Source organism: Eurosta solidaginis, chromosome 4 (genome assembly GCF_040869045.1).
Source record: "Eurosta solidaginis isolate ZX-2024a chromosome 4, ASM4086904v1, whole genome shotgun sequence".
In the NCBI taxonomy this organism is placed as follows: domain Eukaryota; kingdom Metazoa; phylum Arthropoda; class Insecta; order Diptera; family Tephritidae; genus Eurosta; species Eurosta solidaginis.
This window is the reverse complement of record NC_090322.1, coordinates 25,259,448-25,283,696: the sequence shown is the minus strand read 5'-3', so window position 1 is coordinate 25,283,696 and position 24,249 is coordinate 25,259,448. Positions and strand designations below refer to the sequence as shown.

The 24,249-nt window shown below is 39.4% G+C and overlaps 3 protein-coding genes across 5 annotated transcripts in view; 2 read left to right on the top strand and 1 right to left on the bottom strand.

The window, feature by feature from the left end:
* Positions 1-15,499, top strand: part of LOC137249359 (acid phosphatase type 7) — a 28,158-nt gene extending 12,659 nt beyond the window's left edge. The window contains exons 2-5 of one of the 3 annotated variants that reach the window (XM_067780749.1): positions 8,718-8,881; positions 8,946-9,289; positions 9,344-9,902; positions 9,966-10,233. In XM_067780749.1, coding sequence (XP_067636850.1) covers positions 8,718-8,881; positions 8,946-9,289; positions 9,344-9,902; positions 9,966-10,124 — 1,226 coding nt within the window. In that variant the 3' untranslated portion in view covers positions 10,125-10,233. Of the gene's footprint in view, positions 1-6,253; positions 6,412-6,588; positions 6,933-7,014; positions 7,574-7,634; positions 8,361-8,717; positions 8,882-8,945; positions 9,290-9,343; positions 9,903-9,965; positions 10,234-13,843; positions 14,352-14,418; positions 14,981-15,045 lie in introns of those variants that run through there. The other 2 variants (XM_067780752.1, XM_067780751.1) reach the window with 2 other exon arrangements.
* Mybbp1A (MYB binding protein 1a) overlaps positions 1-24,249 on the top strand; it is a 168,411-nt gene that overhangs the window by 55,607 nt on the left and 88,555 nt on the right. The gene's annotated exons all lie outside the window — the stretch shown is intronic.
* LOC137247733 (keratin-associated protein 19-2) lies at positions 16,859-19,422 on the bottom strand. The gene is made up of 3 exons (XM_067778693.1): positions 19,279-19,422; positions 17,501-17,702; positions 16,859-17,417 (listed from the first exon to the last, which is right to left on the bottom strand). The coding sequence occupies exons 1-3, from the start codon at positions 19,288-19,290 to the stop codon at positions 17,050-17,052; spliced, it is 582 nt and encodes a 193-aa protein (XP_067634794.1). The 5' UTR covers positions 19,291-19,422; the 3' UTR covers positions 16,859-17,049.

Here is a 24,249-nt window from a genome sequence, read left to right as displayed (position 1 = left end):
GCACCAACATGCGCACTCTCCAAAATACATACATTAACCTTGAAACATATTTTCTCCGACTGTACCATACTACAAGCAACAAGAAACATCTATCTAAAGAAAAATTGGATAACCATTCTAAAAAATCCCACAAACGACAACTTAAACGCAATATACAATTTCATCAAAGCTATTAAAGCAACAATCTAGCAAACCAACTCAAAAAACTCCTTCTGTTAATTACATATATTTAAGTTATAATATAGAGCCGATAGCCCTGGCAGCTAGTGCTCACTAGTCTATTTAACTAGTTAATTTATTTAATTATGTTAATAAATCATAATAATAATAATTAAGACATGGGGAAGGGTAGACCCTTCCAGGTCTTGTAATAACGTGCCATGGTTGACCGTATCAAAAGCTTTTGATAGGTCTAGCGCTAGGAGTACTGTTCCATGATGGGGGTTTTGATTTAAACCGCAATTTATCTGGGTGCTGATGGCATTTAGCGCGGTGGTGGTGCTATGGAGTTTTCTGAAGCCATGCTGATGGCAGGCTAGCTGCAAATTTGCTTTGAAGTAGGGGAGCAAAATGGCTTCAAGCGTCTTGGCTACTGGCGATAGGAGAGATATCGGGCGATACGCTTCCCAAGGCAGTCGGTTCTATGTACCGGAGCGACTCGGGATTTTTCCCGACCAATGATTGTCATTTCAGTGTGACCCCATTTAATTTGTTGCGTCCCTCCCACAAATTGTCATCCTCCCAGCAGCTCCTTGCAGCAGGACTGCTCCACATTCTCTTACTCCGGGAAGGCATCGGATCCAATCCCGGTCCGTCTCCTGACCCCGGTCCTGAGAAATGGTTTTGCTACATCTGCCGGAAAATAATGTTTTTAGGACGGTCATACTCTGTTCAGTGTGTCTCGTGTAAGGGATGGTTGCATCGTACAGGTTGTTCTGGGCTTGATCCCAAAACCCGATGTCCACGTAACTTTTATAAATGTTTTGTGGCTCCTTGCTGTTCACGCCCAAGGGCGTCCCGTAGTCTACGCCTGAGCCTTACTGGCAACAATCGCATTATATTAGGCGATTTCAATGCCCATTACAATCTATGGCCTTCAAACTTGCGGGCGGACAGTAGGGGTGAGATGTTGGCGGATCAAATAGAAGAAACGATGTTCTGCACAATAAACGGAGACGCCCCCACACGCATGGTAGGAAGCTGTCACAGTTCGCCAGATATCTCAATCGTGAGCGCAGAACTCGTAAACTGCGTCAACTGGCAGCCGATGGTAACATTGGCATCCGACCACCTGCCTATACTTATTTCGCTCGAGCGTACCGCCGACTTCATCGTCACCGAAAAACTTTCATAAACTTCAAAAAAGGAAAGTGGGAAGAATATAATTCTTTTACAGACAACCGCTTTGCTGCCCTCCCTATCCCGACTGATGCCCGCCAAGGGGAGCGTGCCTTCCGTAAGGTCATTTAATCCGCCTCGGCACGTTTCATTCCCGCCGGGGGAATTCCCGAAATCCGGCCCCACTTCCTGGCGGAGGCCGCAAACTTAGCGAGAGAACGTGACCTTATAAGACAGCTTGATCCAGGCGACCCCCAAATAAGGGATATAAACCAACGCATCAGATTGCTTGTGGACGAACACAAGCGGGCGAAATGGGAGGAGAACCTAAGAGGTTGTAACCTCTCTACCGGTGTGGGTAAACTTTGGTCCACCGTAAAGTCCCTATCGAATCCGACTAAGCACAAAGACAAAGTCTCCATCGCCTTACATAAACACAAATTCAGCGCGTCACCAATCACCATCACCGCTAAAGAGGTTGAGGACGCCATTAGTCGCGCTAAACCATCCAAAGCAGTGGGCCCAGACGGCATAGCCATGCCGATGCTTAAAAGCCTAGGGAAAGAGGGTTTCAAATATTTAGCGCATGTCTTCAACCTGTCTCTTTCCAACTTTGTCATACCCGAAAAATGGAAAATGGCCAAGGTGGTCCCGCTACTAAAGCCTGGGAAACCAGCTAAAATAGGAGAGTTGTATCGTCCGATATCTCTCCTATCGCCAGTAGCAAAGACGCTTGAAGCCATTTTGCTCCCTTATTTCCAAGCAAATTTGCAGCTAGCCTCTCATCAGCATGGCTTCAGAAAACTTCATAGCACTACTAAATGCCATTAGCACCCAGATAAATTGCGGTTTAAATCAATACCCCCACCATAGAACAGTACTCGTAGCGCTAGACCTATCAAAAGCTTTTGATACGGTCAACCATGGCTCGTTACTGCAAGACCTGGAAGGGTCTACCCTTCCCCCATGTCTTAAAAGGTTGACCGCAAATTATCTGGGTAGTCGGCAGGCATCGGTGCAATTTAGAAACGAAACATCAAAACCAGGGAGAATTAAACAAGGGGTGCCACAGGGTGGTGTCCTATCCCCAATTTTGTTTAATTTCTACATATCTAAGCTACCTTCACCACCGGAAGGAGTCACAATCGTTTCCTACGCCGATGACTGCACAATAATGGCCACAGGCCCAGGCCCAAAGATCGATGAGCTATGCAATAAAATATACGGCTACCTCCCTGATCTCTCCAGTTTTTTCGCCTCGCGAAACCTGGCATTATCACCGAATAAATCTTCCGCGACCTTATTTACAACACGGACGTCCCAAATGTCGACCATTTTGAACATCCACGTCGATGGCACTACGCTACCGACAGTCCTACACCCCAAAATCTTGGGTGTGACGTTTGATCAGGATCTACATTTTGGTGAGCACGCAGCCGCAATTGTTCCGAAAATTCAGAGCCGTAACAAAATCCTCAAATCCCTCGCTGGCAGTACCTGGGGAAAAGATAAAGAAACGCTCATGACTACATACAAAGCAAATAGCCAGCCGATTACGTGCTACGCGTCACCCATATGGTCGCCAAGCCTAAAAATTACCCACTGGAAGAAGCTACAGGCCTGCCAAAATACTGCTCTCAGAATTGCCACGGGCTGTCTTCTTATGTCCCCAGAACACCATCTGCATAATGAGGCGAGAATACTCCCCATCAGGGAGAGAAATGAGATGCTGACCAAACAGTTCCTGTTGAATACCCAGAAACCTGAGCATCCCAACAGACATCTGATTGATGAACCAACACCGCCTAGGGGCTTAAGGAGTCATCTCCGTAAGCATTTTGAGGAAATACGGCAGCTGAGAACCCAGCCGTATGAACGAAAAAACACAAGCAGGTCCTTGGTGAACTCCATAAACAGGCGTCGGACCTTTATGCCGGGAATTGCCCGGTGAATCCAGTACTTAAAGAAAAGTATCCAAAACTCACGGAAGAGGAACGCGTACTCCCCAGGGAAACGCGTGTCACTCTTGCTCAACTTCATTTTGAATACTGTAACAGGTTAAACTCTTACCTATCCAGAATCAACCCCGACATACAAAATGTATGCCCCGCTTGCAAGTGTCCCCACATGACACCAACCATCTCTTTAATTGTAATGTGGAACCAACGCCTTTAACACCCCTCTCATTATGGTCCACCCTGTTGAAACGGCAAGTTTCCTTAGACTCCCGTGAGAGGATATTGATGACAATTTGTGATCGGTCGCGGCTGTTAGGTGGGGCGAAGCATTGCTACAACAACAACAACAACTCTCCTATGTTAGCTGTTGTTGTTGTTGTTGTAGCGATTAGGTTACTCCCCGAAGGCTTTGGGGAGCGTTATCGATGTGATGGTCCTTTGTCGGATACAGATCCGATACGCTCCGGTAACACAGCACCATTATGGTGCTGGCCCGACCGTCTCGGGAACGATTTATATGGCCACATTAAACCTTCAGGCCATCCCTCCCTCCCCACCCCCAAGCTCCATGACAATTGGGTTGGAGAAGCTATATATTGCGCTACACAACCCCTTGAATCCCTGTGCCTATGTTAGCTGGTTTCCCAGGCTTTAGTAGCCATTTTCCATTTTTCGGGTATGACAAAGGTGGAAAGAGACAGGTTGAAGACATGTACTAAATATTTGAAACCCTCTTTCCCTAGGCTTTTAAGCATCGGCATGGCTATGCCGTCTGGGCCCACTGCTTTGGATGGTTATCTGTGCTTGTTGTTGGTGTTATTGTTGTTGTTGTTCTAGAAGTGCTTCCCCGATCCAGTAGTGCAATTTGTGAGTGAACTGTCATCAACATTCTCTAACGGATGTTCGAGAAATCTTGCAGTTTCAACAGGGTTGAATCGGATTGTCGGGGTTGATTCTGAATAGGTAGAAGTTGTAAGCCAGAAATGTATATCCTAATGATCGTTATGTATCACTCACGTTCTGCTTCTATTCTATCATTGAAATCCAATGTGAAATATGTTGAATTTTTAATATAATTGATTTCTTAAAAATATATTTCAAATTCAGTTCCAGTTTAATATCATAAATCGATCGAAATACATATCTACCAAATCAAAAACGCCTATCTCCGAATGTGGGTGCATCATGACTCAGATAGGGGGCTTTTGAAACAAATTTTTCGATAGAGCGTTTTTGAGTTAAATTTTTAAGTAGTGTGTTTTAATAGTTTTCTGAGATAGGGCAATTTCAACTGGCAGCCGAGATGGGGTAATATTTCACTCAGCAATCGACTTATGAGATTGCATTAGCACCAAATTTGAAACATATTTTCTAGAAATTGATTAAAATAAGTTCTGGTTATCCAGTGCCAGTTAAAACACCAGTTGAAGTTGCCTTTAGTTTAACCTTGCCGCTTTGTTCGATAAAATAACATAAAAATTTGCTGCTTATCTCATCTTAAGCTGCCGAAGTGAAGGGCTTAAAGTTTAGTCAACTTTAACTGGAATTTAAATTCGCACTGAAAAGCCGGACCTAAGAAATAATAAACACTTTACTCAATTTTATATAAATAAAGTGAAATTATATTATTATTATTTAAACGGTATTGCATTCGACGCCGTTTCGCAGTCTGAAATAAGTTCCATTGTTTGTTTTCTTTGTTAGTGCACTGATAAGCGAATAGAGAACATATGGCTGTAGGACAGTTTAAATGTTGTTGATTTGAAGGAAATAGGCAAGTAAAGATAAGAAAATAATAACGAAAAAACTAATAAACACATTAAAACAATAACTTTATTGCTGTACTGCCTTAACCTAATGAAATTGTTTTGCTTATACATAACAGAAGTACCACAATCCAATTCCTCATTTTCTATAATGTTGCTACAAATGAATGATTGACTTGAAAAACGTTTGCGGCTTGGAATTATACCCCCGGCAGGTATGCCTGTCGTAAGAGGCGACTAAAATATCAAATTGATTCAAGGGGTTGTGCAGAGCAACCCTTTCAAGGGGTTGCCAGCACAATATAAAGCTTCTCCAACCCAATTGTCAACCTTACCTACCTGTGACGAATCCTGTTTCTTTAACAGCCGAGGCTCTGGCGGCCCAAGTTCCTCATAACTACCCGATTCCTGTTACAAATACGAATGTATCGTGCATATATTTAGCAGGCGAGGCTCTGGCGATCCGTAGTTCCACATGGAATTGGTAATGGATATATACAGTACATATAGTACACAACAAATTATCTATTTCTGGTGGAATATTCTGCCAACAAAACTAATGAGAATCATTTGATATTAGTTTATATGAAGTCTTAACAATGTATGTATATAGCTTACTTACTTATCAGGCGCCTAAAACGGCTTTGGTCGGATAACAGATCGCATTATTATTTAGGTGGAAGCTTACGTCACAAGATATTTAACCTGCAAAAATTGGGCGATAGTAAAATGAAGTTACGAGAATATGAAGAATACAGTCAATTTCTTCTTGCGAAAGAAAAATTAGTTATTCTCTTAATATTTATTAGGACAATAAGCAGAAGGGAACGCTAGAAAGTGGCCCCGATATCCAGGTAAAACTTCTTGCATTTGTATTTTGTATTTGCATCTGGTCTCAATAAAATGAGCAAATTTTGAAAGAATGAGCTAAATGAGAAGCACTAGTTCAAAACGACGTTTAAGGCTGGCAAATTTAATTTTGAACACAACGCCGCACCCGAGTTTTAATGGACAGTCTTGTAGGTCTTTGCAGACTTAAGTTCAGCGAAAACCACTTAAGACTTTTCTCATCGTTCCTATTGGTGCACTCGTCCTTTATTGTACTTAACAACAACTATTCACATGCACATCATTCCATTGGCACTTTAGCAATAATAATTTGTATTGTTTGCCACTTCTGTGTATTTACAGAACAATCCAATGAAGTTGTGGTAACATGGTCCACACGTGACGATGCCATCGAATCAATTGTTGAATATGGTTTAGATGGCTTAACACAGCAAGCCAATGGCACATCCCAGAAATTTGTGGATGGTGGCGATAAACAAAAGTCACAATACATACATAGGGTAAAGTTGCAAGCATTCAAGAATGTTGTGGGAAATGAGTGTTGTACATATTTGGCTGAGGTACTCATGTGTTTCTAGCTCAGTAACTCATTTCCTGCACAAATTTTTTCATCGCTATTGTTTTCGTTAAATTAAGTTTATTCTTGCTTTTCACATCCCATATTAAAAACTAAATAGGTCAGATTATCAAATCTTTTATATAATCATACCTATGCCTACCATTGTGGTGGACAATTGGGTTGGTCACCGCTTTTTGAATTTCGCACAGTGCCTGTTGGTGATAATTGGGCGCCCACTGTGGCGTTCTATGGCGATATGGGCAATGAAAATGCAAAATCGTTGGCGCGCTTACAACAGGATACCCAAAAGGGCATGTACGATGCGATCATTCATGTGGGTGACTTTGCCTATGACATGAATACGCAGAATGCGCGTGTGGGAGATGAGTTTATGCGACAAGTGGAATCGATTGCTGCTTATGTGCCATACATGGTAGTGCCGGGAAATCATGAGGAGAAATAGTAAGTTACATTATTTCGTTTTTTAATTCAATTCGTTGATTATACACCAAAAAGTAATTTGTTTAAATATTTTTTTTTGCAGCAACTTCTCGAATTATCGTGCGCGCTTTAGCATGCCTGGTGGTACAGATAATCTATTTTACAGTTTCAATTTGGGACCCGTACATTTCATAGGCATCTCAACAGAAATGTACTACTTTCTTAATTATGGCTTAAAATCGCTCGTCTTTCAGTATGAATGGCTTGTACGTGATTTGCAGGCAGCCACTCAGCCAGAAAATCGCGCGCGTCAACCATGGATTATTGTTTATGGTCATCGTCCAATGTATTGTAGCAATGGCAATGGTGATGATTGTACACATTCGGAAACTTTAACACGTGTTGGCTGGCCTTTTTTACATATGTTCGGACTCGAAGATCTTTTTTATGAGAAAGGTGTAGATGTTGAAATATGGGCGCATGAGCATTCTTACGAACGTTTTTGGCCCATTTACAATTATACTGTGTATAATGGCTCACTTAATGAGCCGTACCTTAATCCTGGTGCGCCGGTGCATTTGATTACAGGTTCGGCTGGTTGTAAGGAGGGACGAGAGCCATTCGTAAATGATTTGCCTAAGTGGAGTGCCTTTCACAGCCAGGTGAGAGTATTCAATTGATGTAAAGAAGTTTGCTAAAATTAATTTAATTTAACATTCGTAGGATTATGGTTATACACGTATGAGGGCACATAATCATACACACCTCTACTTTGAACAAGTTTCTGATGATAAAAACGGTGATATAATTGATGCTTTTTGGATTATCAAAGATAAACATGGCAGTTATGTATAAAAACAACAAAAAAGAGCAGTTTTCTTTAACAGCAGAGGCAACATTTAACAATTGGAACAATTAGTACAGAAAAAGATAAAGAAATTTTAGAGCAGCTTTATTCTGATGTGCTGAAAACGCCTGTCTAGTTCTTTTTTAATCATGATTCCTTATTTGATTTCCTAACTCAGATTCGTCGCTGCTGAAAGTTGCATGCTTTGGGTGGTGAATGTTTTAAGGGTAAAAAATCAGTATTTAAATACAAAATATTGATGTAACTCATGATTCAAAAAACATAAAACACATTCGAAGCTAATTAGAAAAGTGATGAAAATAAACATTCCTGTTTGTAATTTGTAACCAAGAGTCAACAGTATTAATTGAGGAGCTCATTTGTATTTCTCAATTTTTTTTGTCAAGCACAAACAAATTTTAATTTTGATCAAATATAATTTTTTTACTTGAAGCTTTAAGATTTGTTTTTAAAAATGTATATTTATATTTTACGATGTAAATTATACCTATTATTATTATTCAACATGTTAGTTTTTGCGTTTTAGAGAATTTAATATAAAAACTTTTTAATAAAAATATTATTTGATGCTATATTAAGAACTGTATTTTGTTTCACTGTGTCTAGTAAATTAAATTTTGCGTTCTCTGACCTTGAACATCTTACGACCATCACATGCGTTATTAGAGTTAACGTCACTTATACCCAGGTTGCGTATTTTTTGAATCTAAAAATACTGGTCTAAAATGGTATTTATTTTTGTATACAAGGATGTGGCTTACTTCTCTAAGGTTGCCGTTACATGATATCACCCATACTCCTGTCATAATAGTATTCCATTCGGTCATATGACATCATATGAAGGAAACAAGTTTTTTCTTGTATACTTTAGGCAAATAAGTTTAAGACTTTTCCATTCAAAAACGTCTTCCACACATTTTTATGTTTTTATTTTAAAGCGTCCACTCGTGATTTTGTTGTTACTTGGTCTACACGCGACAACACTAAAACCTCCATATGTGAATATGGTTTTGAAACATTTGAATTTGTACAAAATGCAACGCAGCCACCAGAGAAGTTTGTGGACGGTGGTAGTGCACGTAATACTCAGTACATACATCGTGTAAGTTTATCATTATGTTTTTTGCTTTTTTTTTGTTTTTTCTCTTATTATGCCCTTACTTCAGATAGTTTTATCGCATCTTCAACCCGATAAACGTTATATATACCACTGTGGTAGCTCACTTGGCTGGTCACCACAATTTTGGTTTCGCACACCACCTGCGCACGCAGATTGGTCGCCATCGCTTGCTATATATGGTGATATGGGCAATGAGAATGCGCAATCACTTCCACGTTTACAACAAGAAACACAACGTGGTATGTATGATACTGTTTTGCATGTAGGCGATTTTGCTTATGACTTTAATTCGGAGAATGGTGCTGTCGGTGATGAGTTTATGCGACAAGTGGAAGCTATTGCAGCTTATGTGCCCTATATGGTGTGTGCGGGTAATCACGAACAAGCATAGTGAGTATTAAAGAGTATTATTTGGGTAAAGTAAAATACGTTTCTCTGTTTTAGCAATTTTTCGCATTACCGCAGACGCTTCAGCATGCCCGGCGGCGCTGATAATCTCTTTTATAGTTTTGATTTGGGTCCCATACACTTTGTTGCATTCTCCACTGAACTTTATTATTTTCTACATTATGGCTTAAAAAGTGTTTTATTTCAATATGAATGGTTGGTGCGTGATTTGGAGAAAGCCAACCGGCCAGAGAATCGTGCAAAGCAGCCATGGATTATCACTATCGGTCATCGCCCGATGTATTGCAGTAATGATAATGGTGATGATTGTTCTCATCATCAAACAGTTGTGCGTACTGGTTTGCCCGTGTTGCATATGTTCGGCTTGGAACAATTGTTCTATGAACAGGGTGTTGATGTAACGATATGGGCGCATGAGCATTGCTATGAACGTTTATGGCCAATTTATGATTACAAAGTGATGAATGGCTCAATCAAAGAGCCTTATCATAATCCACGTGCTCCAGTTCATATTATAACTGGTGCGGCGGGCAATTCGGAGGGGCGCGAACCTTTTTTTAAAGTGATACCAAAGTGGAGCGCATTTCACAGCCAGGTTGGGGAATTGTTATTTAATGAAAGTTCAAGAAGTAATTCGTTATTTACTTCCTTCTTTTAGGATTTCGGCTATACACGTTTGAAGGCTCATAATGGTACACATTTATATTTTGAACAAGTTTCTGATGACAAGAACGGGAAAGTAATTGATTCATTCTGGGTTGTGAAGGACAAAGGATTTAGCTATGTCAAAGACCAAGACTTCATAGCAAGAACTTAATAGGCATAATACAAACATATATTCTTTTTATCTATATAATAACTTGTTTTTATAAAAATATCCCAAATAGTGTGCATATGCCCACGGCTGTGAATTCACCAAATTAAAATATTTTTTATACCTAACCAAAATATAATATAAGTAACAGCTAGCATTCTTCATGAATCGATTTGTTTCTACTCCTATCTTGTTTTCTTTCTTAAAAGACAAAATTATATGTTTTATTTGAATTGATGTCATGGCATGAGATTTGAGTGATTTTTTTAAGCGATGCGATATGAGATGACTTAATACATACCACCTAATTTGATTGGCGTAATTCGTATGATTTCTTTTGTTAGGCGTTGATTGAATACGATGCAATTTGATTCATTATGATTTGATATTTATTGATTTTGATTGATGCGCTGTGATGTGATTGGTTTTTGGTTGATATGCTTTGATTTGATATGGTGCCATGTAATGCAAGATCATATATGAATTATAACTTGCATTTGAGCAAATTCTTTTCATTTGATGTAGTGCCGTTTGAGACGATTTAATAAGAGATTTTGAAATTAGTTTCGACATATCATGTGATTACCTTTGATTGTGACGGTGTTTTATTGCATGCTGCGATATTTTTTGGTCGGTATTGCTGTGTGATGTGATTGGAAGTGACATGATGTGATTTGAAATGATAAGACTTCAGTAGGCGAGTTTACTAACTTTTAACGTTGCGATTTGTCGAAATTTTAACTAACGATCGCTGTTCAAATAGAAAAAGTTGCTTCACAGCTAATGACGTTAAAAAAAAAATTTTTTTTTTTAAATTCTCATATTATTTCGCGAGAAAAGCTGGTCATAGATTAACGAATATAGATAAGAAGTTGTTTAGGAAACTCGATATCGTTGCATTTATCGATTATTTATATAACGATGGCGAATGTCGTTAAAAGATTTACAGATTTCCAGTATAGGTGTATGCTTTAATTTGAGTTGATGTGTTGTCACTTGCTGCTCTGAGTCAAGTGATGTGAGCTGATAACAAGAATAGCGCACATGTGAGCTAATATGATAAGATGCAGTGTGAAGTGGTCTGCATAAAGGTGTGATTAGGAATGATTTGAACGATTTGATGTGATGCTAATGAATCTCATCTGATTTAACTTACTGCATCATTTGATGTTGTAAGAGCCTAAGATGTATCTGTAAACGGGTGTGAAGTGATGTCTGAGCAAATAATCGTCGTCTATGAATGAGGCTCAATGAGCGAAGCTTGACTTTTTTTATTTTACCTTTGAAATAATCATAAAACAAGATATTTGTTTTTGATTTAACTTATATGTATTTGTGACTTCATTCTGGTTTTAACTTTAGTTATAATGAACAAGTTCCACGTTCCACTAAGAATAAAAACACCTAAATACAAGAATAGCCCTTGGTTCAATGCTACATTAAAACACCTTATCCACCTTCGTAACCAATCCTACTCACGGTGGAAAAGGTACAAAACAGTGGAAGCGCATAGTTGCTTTAAAACAGCTCGGCTTACTGCAAACAAAGCCATAAGGCTGGCAAAGGCAAATTATTTTAAGTATAAGTTTAGTTCTGCTTTGGATACAAAAGAAAAGTGGAACAAAATCAACCAAATAGGAATTGGTAAGCCCAAAAGTGACCTGTCTCATTCCTTGATGTCGATATCAACGAAATAAATAATACTTTTGTAAGACTACCAAACTCAGCCGACAATGTGTGCATTGATAACTACTCCGCGCGTGTTAATGTTGACACTAGCCGTTTCGAGTTTGTTTGTGTCGATAATTGTGATGTTGTCCAAGCCATACTTTCTGTGAAGTCTAACGCAACTCAATTTTGACGACCGGTGTCTTCCCAATATACTGGAAAGCTGCAAAAGTTATTCCAATCCGTAAACAAAATAATGAGTATCGACCAATAGCCATACTCCCTTTCCCCTCTAAGGTCGTTGAACGTATTCTACATGGGCAAATCGTATCATATGTACATGAATACAAGCTCCTGTCAGACAGTCAGTCCGGTTTCAGGTCAAAACGGAGCTGTACAATGGCACTATTATCTGTGACAGACGAAATTCGTGAGCGAGTGGATGAAAGTTACATTGCCTTCTTAACACTTCTTGACCACTCCAAAGCTTTCGATTCTGTAGACCACACTCTGGTCTGTAGGAAGCTGGAAAACCTATTTAACTTATCTGGTCATGCAGTTGCCCTTATAAGATCATATCTTGGCGATAGGACTCAAGCAGTATGTATAGATGGTGAAAAGTCCGACTTCCTACATGTCTTAAGAGGCGTCCCTCAAGGCTCTATCCTGGGTCCTCTGTTATTTGTTCTGTACATCAATGACTTACCCGATGTCCTTAAGTATTGTAATGTTCATATCTACGCTGATGATGTGCAGTTGTTTACGTGTTGTCCTCGTGATCAAACTAGCTTGTGCATAAGTAACTGAAACCACGATTTGAATCAAATATTTTCATGGGCTGCTATGAATGGCTTATGTATAAACCCGAATAAGTCAAAATGTATTGTTATTCATAGAAGGTCTTTTCCCACTAATGATTTAGAGAATGTAGTGTTCGACAATTCCGTTATAGAATACGTAGATACGGCGAAAAACTTAGGTGTAATTTTTAACAAAACATTGACATGGAAAGACCATATTTTTAGAACGGTTGGAAAAGTGTATGGAATGCTTCGTACACTATGGTTAACACAGTATTTCACGCCTTTGCACATAAGACTACTTCTCGCTAAAGCGTACTTAATACCTACGCTACTCCATGGTTGTGTGATTTACTCAAACTGTGACTATCTGTGCAAGAACAAACTAAATGTTGTTTACAACAACATTGCTAGATATGTTTATGGGTTGAAAAGACTTGACCACGTATCACAACATGCTGAAAGTTTGCTAAACATTTCTTTCGAAAATCTTTTAAAAGTCAAAACACTGTCCTTCCTCCATAAGTTGATACACACGAAGGAACCTGACTATCTATATCGTAAGCTTATTTTTCTGCAATCATCAAGATCGGTGCTTCTTCTTAAGCACATTAGATACCGCACGCTAACCTCTGAGCGCCAATTCTTTGTTACTGCAATACGTCTTTGGAACTCCCTACCTACAAGTCTTCGACTCTTAAGTAATGCTCTGCACGTCAAAAAAGAGTCATCAGACTCTTAAACTGGGTCTCAAATTGATGTTGTTAAAAATTCATTTCTAAGTCCTTTTCCTTTCTCTGTGTCTTCTTTCTTCATTTGTTAAATACTATTCGATCTATAACCAGCCAAAGGTTATCATCACTACTGCTGCTTTTAATATTTATTTATTTATTACTTTTATTTAGTTTTGGGATTTACATTTACATACATAAATATTTCACTATTATCCGTTATATTTAATTTAATTTGATTTGATTAATCTAATTTATTATTATTATAAATATTCAATTTTTTATAGCTCATGCTATTCATGACTAGCACTGTTAAATAATTTGTCAAAATTGTTGTGCTGGGAACAAATTTTCAAATAAATACATACATATGTACATACAAGTACGCTAGTCATATGTGATGATGTGATAAGACAACTTATTATATGATGTATTATTGCAAAATTACAGCGAGTTAGTTTATCAGTATTCAAATTTTTTACTTCCAAACTCTTTCTTTTCAAACACAAAAAAAAAAAAACAGATCACCTAACGGACATCGTGGTGACATGGTCCACACGTGATGCTACCAATCAATCAGTCGTACTTTACAGCGAATATAATGTCGACATCAAAAGCGCGGTCGCTGGTGATTCACGTCGCTTCGTTGATGGTGGTCCAAAGCAGCATGGGCAATATATACATAAAGTAACGTTGTCGAATTTAAAGCCAAAGACACCCTATGAATATTCTTGTGGCAGTGATTTGGGTTGGTCAGCACGTTTCACCTTTACCACACCGCCCAGCGGCAGCGATTGGCAGCCAAGTCTCGCCATCTTTGGTGATATGGGCAATGAGAATGCACAATCATTGGCGCGTCTGCAACGTGATACTCAACAGGGAATGTACGATGCAATAATACACGTAGGTGATTTTGCATACGACATGGATACACAAAATGCGCGTGTCGGCGATGAATTCATGCGTCAAGTGGAAGCTATAGCCGCTTACGTGCCATATATGGTATGTCCTGGTAATCATGAGGAAAAATAGTAAGTGTGACAAAATAATATGTTTGAAATAAATTAGTAACATATTGCTTGCTTCTTTAAAAAACAGCAATTTCTCTAATTATAAAACACGCTTCAATATGCCTGGCGGGCGTGATAGTTTGTGGTACAGCTTCAATTTGGGGCCTGTACATTTTGTTTCTTTCTCTACAGAAGTTTACTACTTCTTGGATTATGGTTTTAAATTGCTTACCAAACAGTTTCAATGGCTGGAGAATGATTTACGCGAAGCTAACAAACCAGAGAATCGTGCAAAACGTCCATGGATTATAACATACGGACATCGTCCGATGTATTGTAGTGACGATAAAGAATATGATTGTAATGCAAAGCTTGAGACATATATACGCCAAGGATTACCATTGGTGAAAATGTTTGGATTGGAGGATTTGTTTTACAAACATGGAGTTGATGTAGAGATTTTCGCGCACGAACATTTCTATACGCGACTTTGGCCTATTTATGATTTTAAGGTGTTAAATGGTTCTGCGGCAGCACCTTATACTAATGCCAAGGCGCCTATACAAGTTATAACGGGATCGGCTGGCTGTAAAGAGGAACGTGAGCCATTTTCAGAGACGCTACCAGAGTGGAACGCTTTTCACAGTAATGTAAGTTGAAATTTTTGGAAAGATTTAAATAATGCGTTGTACTCACAAAATATCAACTTCCATAGGATTACGGCTATACACGCATGAAGGCTTACAACAGCACTCATCTCTATTTTGAACAAGTTTCTGACGATAAGAATGGCGATATCGTCGACTCGTTTTGGATAATCAAAGATAAGCATGTGGCATATAGTGAAATGTGAATGTAGACAGCATCGTAAAAGAGAATTCATAGTGTCCATATAGAGAGAAAAAAGAATTGGGGATATGCTGTAATAGTGACTGCTTTTTAAATTAGAGCAATTAAAAAATATATATATATGGATATATTTCATTCCATTTCATTTCATTTATTAAAAGAAATATATATTAGTACAATTATATATGTACATATATAATTTTACAAACAATTAAAACTAAAATAACTCGTAAATTAAATATTTTATGTTTTGAGATTTTTATCGTAAATACTTTTTATTTTATTCAATTTCATAAATAAAATAAAATAAAAAAAAAAAATTGGCACTTTAATTTACTTAGTAACAAAGAAGGAGGCAACATACTTAAACGTATGTCTGAATTAAAGTCCTCCGAAATTGTCTTAAGTTAAACGTTTGATATGATATTGTTGTTGTTGCTATAGCGATAATGACACCCCGGATATAGATCCGGTAACAAGCACAATTATGGTACTAGCCCGTCCATCTCAGGAAAGATTTAATATGACAACATTGAACCTTTTAGGTCATACCGCCATCGCTCCTAGTTCCATGAGCTACTTGGGATGGGGTCGTCAGCGCCTCACCTCTCGTAGGTGAGGTTTACTATTAGGTTGCGGAAGCGGTGAATTGCGCTTATTAACCCTTTTGAACCCCAAAACTGTCATATCGACGTGCCATATAAGAACTAGCACTTTAAAAATTTTTAACAAAGGAAATTAGTACTGCGCCGTGGCAAAAAATTGCGCATATAAATAAAAAAAGTCCTAAATCATTGGACTGACAACATACTCCGCATAGGACCGCTGTGCTTGATAACATTCTGCCATTGCTGAACTGGCAAAGGAAATATTAGGAGATGTTTCTCGAAAATATAATCATGTTGATGGTCCTTTGCCGGATATAGATTCGGCACATTGTACCTTCTAGGCCATCCCGCCCCACCTCCTAGTTCCATGTGGAACTTGGGGTCGCCAGAGCATCACCTGTTAAATATGTGTGATACATTCATATCTGTAACAGGATTCCCCTCGCGTATTTGAGAATGCCAATTGGGTTGCAGGAGCTCTGAAGCTATAAAGCTTTGTATTGCCCTTATCAATCCATACGGCACCTGAGATTTCAGCCGTATGTAGAAGAAGAACACAAAAAGCCCTCAGTGATATCCACAAAAGGCGTCGAACCGCTATTCCATGAATTGTCTGGGGAACCCCGTTCTTAAAGTCAAATACCCTGAACTTGCAGAAGAGGAAATCAATCTCTCTAGGGATACGCGCGACACTCTAGCTAAATTTCGCTATGGATACCGTAACAGGTTAGGCTCTTAGCTATCCAGAATCAGCTCCGACATACATAATGTATGTCCTGCTTGCATTGTGTACCCACATGGCACCATCTTTTCAATTGCAATGTGGAACCAACGCCTTTGGACTCGTTGTACTATTTTTTAACCGATGAAAATAACAAACAAATATCCAAACGTCTGAGGCACAAATAAGTCGGCAACCTCGTCATGTTAGTGAAACACGAGCGAAGCCGCCTTCTTCCCTTAAGCCACATGTGGTAGCGGTTATAGGCTTCGTATTTTCATTTGTTGAACTATAACGTCGCCTGAATAAAGCCCAAGAGTTTCACCTTACTCCAAATCAAAAGATAGAAATATAAGCAAGTTTAAACAATTTATTTTAAATATTTGTACAAAAAATGCTATGGCTTAAATTATTCTATTAATATTAGACATTAGGCATTAAAAATCGAGACCCTGGCAGCCTTTTAAAGCAAACAAGTTTTATCGGAGATTGCGCGCAACAACCGCATTCACTATTTGGTCCTTTATCGTCATTTATCGCTTTAATAAACTGTGCCCGAAATACCCGGTCCATATTGATAGCCCGAACCAACGCCAACAGGTGGTACAACACCACCACCCAAAGCGCCCAAGCCATTGCCCACGACACTACTGGAATAACCACCATAATAGCTGGAAGGATAATTGTAACCCAAACGAGAATAGGGATAACTGCCGCTACCAAAGCGGGCATTGTAGTATGAATATGGACTGCCATAACCAGCATAAGGACCATAGCCAGCAGAGCCGTAGCCACCATAATTACCATAACCGCCATAACCACCATAACCGCCGAGCGCGCTGGCACCGGCACCAAGACCGCTATAGCTGCCATAACCGCCGTAACCGGTGTTGTAAAGAGATCCACCATCTTGTTTAACGAATTAAGGGCATAGTTAAAAAATACCAATTATTATTATCTGTTCCTTAATCTATTATAATTGTGCGACTTACCTAAGCCGAGTCCGAGACGCGAGGAATATGGGTCCCATGCGCCACCTATATAACGCTTCTCCTGCTTATGTGCCTCGTCTAAACTGCTCGCTGCTGTTTCCAAATGTTCTTCATTTGTGGATGCTTCGGACTCATTATCGGGCACGGTAGCGGCGTAAGTTGTTGTTGCAGTGCCTAGTACCAGAACGATGGCTACAAGGGGCTGTATATCGGGAATATAACAAATTTAATTTCAGAAGTGGATTACGTTAAACACATTAAGAAGATATTTTTTTAAATAATTTAGTCTTTCGAAGGCTTTGTGGTAAGAAATGCAATTGTATGCAATCTTTCAATGCTTAACATAACTCTGTACTGAAGTATCGGAGCTAAACCTAATCAAACACAAGCCTATTGAAAGTTGAAGGAGTACTTAGAGCAAACACATTTGATGGACAGATCTCAAAGCAAAGTGTGTATTTATGCCATGAAAAGCCACAAAGCTAAAACTCGTGTGCCTTAGCAGATGCGGTTCAGAGTCGGTATAAAGTATGTAGGTCGCAGCAGTAGCGGTAGCGGCAAAATTAATGTTATTATTATTATCAATAGAGGGATAGCAACTACCAAGCTAGCTGAAAGTTAGTCCGTAAAGAATAGCTTTATTGGATCTTTTTAAACACAATAGCCCTGTATTCTCTATACCATTAGTAAAACGAAGAGCTCGGGAAAAGTTTAAACTGGTATTCCTCCCAGTCATAGGATCAAGAGACTTGCAGCATTTACCATGTGATTGTTCAAAGTACAAATAAGGAAAAAATGGAGCAATCACGCTAACTCATGTCGATGTAATAGAACTTCGTATTATGGCTTACTGCTCTCAGCGCATGACACTTTACGGCATTGCCTTACCACAGTTCTATGGCTTTATATTAGAGACCAACTTCGACTTCACTCAGGCAGTACAGACTACTGTGCGTGGGGTTACGATGTATATACACCACAGATATTCCCTCAAAGGAGGAATGGTGTCGGAATGGGAGTCTGGTAAACCTTTTCACGGATGGATCCAGGCTGAACGGGAGGGTAGATGGGATGTATGCCATTGTAACTGTTGGGGAATTTAACTCGGATAGTCAGGCGTATCAAAGCGTTAAGCTCGGCCACCGTGACATTGAGTGTTGTGAGGTATTGCTTGATCTGACTTGTGGTGGCATCCGACTACTCTTTGATAAAAATTATGTGTGTGCCAGAGCATAAGAATATCCCTGGCAATTCTCAGGCTGCTCCCTTGGCCAGAGCAGTCACTGTTGTATTGAATGGTTGAGACTTTGGGATACCGCTGGTTATCTGCCCTGTGCTTCTGGATAGGTAAGCCTGGCATAGCTGATCAAAGGCTAACGCTGAGAACACCTCTTGCCATGTGTCGATGTCTTTCTGGTCAGTGGTTTAGTCCAAGCGCTCGGCGAAGCTATTGGGGTTTACAAAAGCTCATCTATCCATGGTTATTGGAATGTTAACAGAGCTCTGCAAATGAGAATTTATGCGGTGCGACTAAATATACTAGGCATGCCTAGCTGTGTTAGCTTTATTGAGTAAAGCGAGGTAGAATCACCCAGTCACTTATGCTCAGCAGTCGAGTTTTTGCGAGGACGAGGGAAATATCGACAACAGCGATGTTGTTAATTTTTTTGTATGTTTGCTTAGAACTTGTATTATGAGTTTTGATTTTTTTTATACAGGACGTTCAAATTCAAATCTTAATTATTTGAAACACATTCACATCCTTTTTTTACACTTACAAAAGACTTCATGTTGCTTTTATTTATTTTGTATTTTCGCACACGAAACGAGTAACGCTTTTCGGCTAAGTAACTGTCTACCTTTAACTTCGAATTCGAATAACTGAATGTCGTTAGCGAGATGCTTAGCAGCTTTTATATTGCAATAAAATCTAGCTTATCGTGGTTGTCTGTCTGTTTACTCTCAGCGTTGGCGCTTTCAAAACTTTCAAACTTGCCGCACATTAGTACGTTTACTTGCCGCTGTTGCTTACTTGTTGTTGTAATGTTTTTAGTTTGAAACGCTGAAGTGTAAATTGGAGTAGACAAAAAAGTATTTAACATATTTTTTGGCAATTGAAAGCGTAGAGGCTTACCCGTCGCTAATAGATCCTATCTTATTCAAAATGACTAATCTTTGATCAATTGTCATATAGTAGCTATAATGTAACCCGCCCCTTTTGTAACATCTCTGATTTCTACCTTGTAAGCATCAGAATGTGAATTTTTTGCTAAGTTAAGGACCTCGAATGAAAAACCTTTTCAAAAACCAGCACCTATGGTTTAAAATAACCCCCCTCCTTTAACCAAATACTAGAAGTTCAATAGGACCTATGCTAGATGCTGCTTCTAGATCTGATAGCTGTGCTACTACCAGTATTATCCAGGCAAGCGATTCAAACTTAAAGAGAGACCTCACCGTCCATTCGATGTTGGTATCAGTCACCAAGCCCGGCACTACCCCCTCCATGATCGTAGTGTAAGTGAGGTCTTCTGGCTCTTCTGTATCAGCTCCCCATGGAAAATGTGTTTCAAGAAGCTCATCAAGAAACACTTCACTACTACTAATGTAAGCTGTCTTGCTGGAGCACTAGATGTCCGCACAAAAGTTTTTCCATGAGACTCTGGTCGTCCTGTGAATTTTACAGTTGCATTTCCTCAACTGACCCCTGTGATCGTATCAGCCAACAAGCCCGGCACTACCCGCTACGTGATTTTTCCATTAGACTCTCTTTATCCTGTGAATTTCACATATGCAGATCCTCAACTGATCCCTATAATCGTATCAGCCACCAAGCTCGGCACAACTCGCTTGTTGATAGTGTTGTAAATACTGTCTGCTCACTTTTCTTTCTTTCTTTTTTGCATCTGCTCCCCATAGAAAATATGTGTTGAAAAACACATCAAGAGACTTTTACTACTACGTAATTATTACCCGTTCTATTTATTTATTAGTCCGTGAACTATCTCTCCCGAGCTAAGACTTTCCTCAACCGCGCTGCCTCGCTGGAGCACGTGATATCCGCACAAAAGTTTTTCCATGAAACTATCTTCGCCCTGTGAATTATACGGTTGTGGATTAACAGATCCCTATAAAAGCCTCTGTACGCTTTGCTTTCAGCGACCTTTGCCAGTTTAAACATTTATCTTACCTGTCCCCTAAGAAGACTCAGCTCCTTGCTCCATCAAGGCTTCTTTGAACATCAGTTTAAAGAGACCAAGCTCTGTTATATGCATCAATAAGCGCCTTTTATAGGAGCTTTTTGGATTCCTCATTGTAATGTGCATAACAATTGGTATTTGGCCGCTTGAAATTGCTTGGGATACCTCAAAATACATATGTTTATATTAGAACGCTTGTCCATCCATCAAAGTTTCTGTGATGAGATCCGGCAATACATAAAACGGTCGCTAGATATGATGGTGTGCTGACAAGGTATAAGCAACATTTACCGAGGACCGAGGATCAATCAATTAACATCCAATGCACACGTTTTTCGGCTGTATTTAAGGCGTGACTTTGTCACGAACGTCCTTAATCGCTGCGAACAAAAGCAATCTATGTAGCACACTTTTAGGCAGACCTTCTTTATGTTGAGTTTGAAATTGCGAGCAGGCAGAGTAGACGATATTATTCCTTTTAACATTAATGATTTGCAGACTCCAAATTCCAGCATTCACTACGCTAAAACTCCAAACGCCTAAAATCTCTAAAACAACATCAAGTGCGCAGAAAAGTATGTAATATTTAGTGCCATATGGTCACAAGCAATACCACCTTAACTTCTATACTTTCACATAGGACTTAGGCGGTTATTCCTTATGACTATGTGGAGTTTTTACTTTATCTAAAGATGGAAGTAAGAGGCTAGCACCGTATTCAGACTCAACATACCGAAGGCCTTTAAAAAGCATAGGCTAATTTCCGGGTGTTAAATTTGTCGGCCTGTGTAATAGGAGGGTTCACAGGCAGGAGGAACGACAGGCGAAGATAGAGCTTTATTTCTTCGGTCAAAGGTACAGATTCAAGTGGGTTAATAGGAAGTTTTATTTGTTAAGAATACGATAGGAAGTCAAGTAGAAAAGGGAAGTAGAGCTTTGCTTCTCAGGAAAATAGCATCAATACAGATTTGCATATTTGAGTTAATAGGCAGGCCAACCTTTTAAAGCAATTGGTCGAATTTTCGTTTTCGCGAGTATCTATCGCAATATTAAAGCTTAAAATAGTTTTTTGCTGTAAATCGTTTTGTCAACTTTTGAGGACAAATGAAGAAAAAACCATCTCAGTATGTATTTCTAACTTAAGTTGCATATTTAACTGACATGTCGTAATAAATTAACTATTTTTACATACATACATGTATACATTGTACGTACATACCTATGCATATGTAAATCTAAGCAATTTCCCACAAAAAAAAAAATTATTCAAAAAAAAACTTTACGCCCGCTTACGGTCGTACGTGTGCTAGGCTACCCATTGGACTGCTAAAAAGCCTTCTACAGTACACAAACAAAAGTCTAACAAAACAATGCTTTGCTTTATCACATGGCGCATCGCTATTATCGCGCTAAACACCATCAATGTCGCAAAACGTCCCTTCTTTTTATGTAGCTTTTGTGAGCCCAAAAAGTGTCAATTTGCGAATGATTCCGAAGTGCGTACAAACTAAAATGTAAACATAAAATAAAGTCAGCGTTTGTATGTACATATGTACATATGTCCATGTTTTTGTTTGTAAGTTAATATTATATATTTACCTTACATTATATTTACTTATCTATCTATAAATCTTATAAAATAAAGTCGCTAAATGCCGTGTATGCACATAACTTCACACAGAATGCTCCGATTTTAAAATGGTTTTTGCATTTGAAAGCTTAGCTACGTGAGATGGTACAGTTAATATAATTTGAAGATATATATTATAGGGGCGTGGCAAATTGCCAAAATGTAGCAAAAAATCATAAAATTTTTGTTTACACAGCTATAACTCATAAACGGATGGATGGATTTCAAAAATTCTACTTTTCAGTAAAACTTTGAAATATTTACCTTCGATCTGCATAAAAAAAAATACTTGATTCCTTTCTTATATCAGCCAAATTGTTTAAAACAAAGTAACATTTTTATCAAAAAATGCGTATGTGTGTTTGTTCGCTGTGAACTGTCCGCGCTAATTGCTTTTGAGTGAGGCTTGATGCGACACATACATACGTACATATATAGAATTCGCTGCGTTATTTAACTTCGGGCGTAGGTTTATAGGTATGTATTGTTACGGTCTGCTGCTACGGTCTACGGCTACGATCCACTTGGGAGCGTGTTCACGCGAACACACCTAGTGATGTGGCGAAAGTTGCGATAAAAAGTATCGAAAAAGAAGGAAAAAGACAGACCGGCCATCACTAGCAAAAAAGAAAAAAAATGAGTTTCCGGGAAGATAAGTAAGTGAAAGGGCGTAAAATTTTGGTGATCGAAAAACATCCTCGCCGGCTGTGCACCTACACAGGAAATTGTCGAGAAACGAGGAAAGAGTCAATAGCGCAAAGCACCGAAACCGTTCTTTCCGACAAATCTCGTTTCTACGCGGCTATTTTGGGTGGTAATAAACTCTGCACAGGTTATGTTGTGTGGACACTAGGTCCAGTGGAAGTAGGTCGGCATTCGCAGTCACACTTAGCGAGATAAACCTCTTCCTCTACGTTTACTAAGAACACTACCACCTGCGGAAAAGCGTCCGACACCACCTCCGCCTCCAGGGCCAGCAGTACGCCGCCGCGTAATACAATTGAAGTCAAAGAGCCAAGTCATCCGGCTCGTACAGGGTAGCGCGGAGCTTTATCGCCAGCCGGTTCACTCGGTTACCTTGACCCAAAGCGCCCACCACCACCAACGGCGCCTACTATTATCACGGGCATCACCATCAGTAGTATCTCCCCAACCCATCCATTAGCGCCAACCACGAGCGCAACAACTACCAGACGTACCGCCACCGCCAGCTGCAACGCACACAGCGGGGCCGCGAACATAGGCCTGCGGCCACTAATGTTAACACCTGCAACAGGCGGTACCACCGACAGCAATACTAGCCGCATCTTCATCAGCTACGTCCATACCGGCTATAACAATACCAGCGTAATCCTATCAGCTACGACTATAACGGCTACAACAACATAGCCGCATCTTTATCAGCTACGACCATACGGGCTACAATATATCAGCTACAATGACAACCACAGGGCAGCGAACCTAGGCCTGCGGTCAGGCCAATTGCGACAGCGAATATCACCGGTTAAAGCGGTGAGTCCGTTCCTTTATATTTTGCCTTCGCTTGAGTGAACTTATAAATAGCTCTACAAGTTTTTTTTTAACAAAATAAAGAAGGTTTGCCACCGGCACCAGGTCGATGAGGAATAACCAAATCCTACGCACAACCCTATATGAAATGGTCATATAGCTAAAGCAGCCAAAACTATGTACAAAATTTAGATAATTCACTTGTAAATGTTTTGATTTTGTATTCGACATATTTTACCGAGTTAAAAAGTTAGTTAAATTGTTTTGAACAGTGGATTAGATTTTAATATGTAAAGGCTTGTATAATGGAGGATGTCGTACATACACCAGCGAGCAATAAAATTGCAGCAACAATGATACGCAATTTTTATCATTTTCAAAGCAAAATTCTCATTGTTGTATGGAACAGA

Bases quoted from the DNA above. Each gene is read 5' to 3' on its own strand.
- LOC137247733 (XM_067778693.1), bottom strand. The intron at 17,418-17,500 runs GTAAGTCGCACA...TCGTTAAACAAG, and splicing joins GCGTCTCGGACTCGGCTTAG to ATGGTGGATCTCTTTACAAC.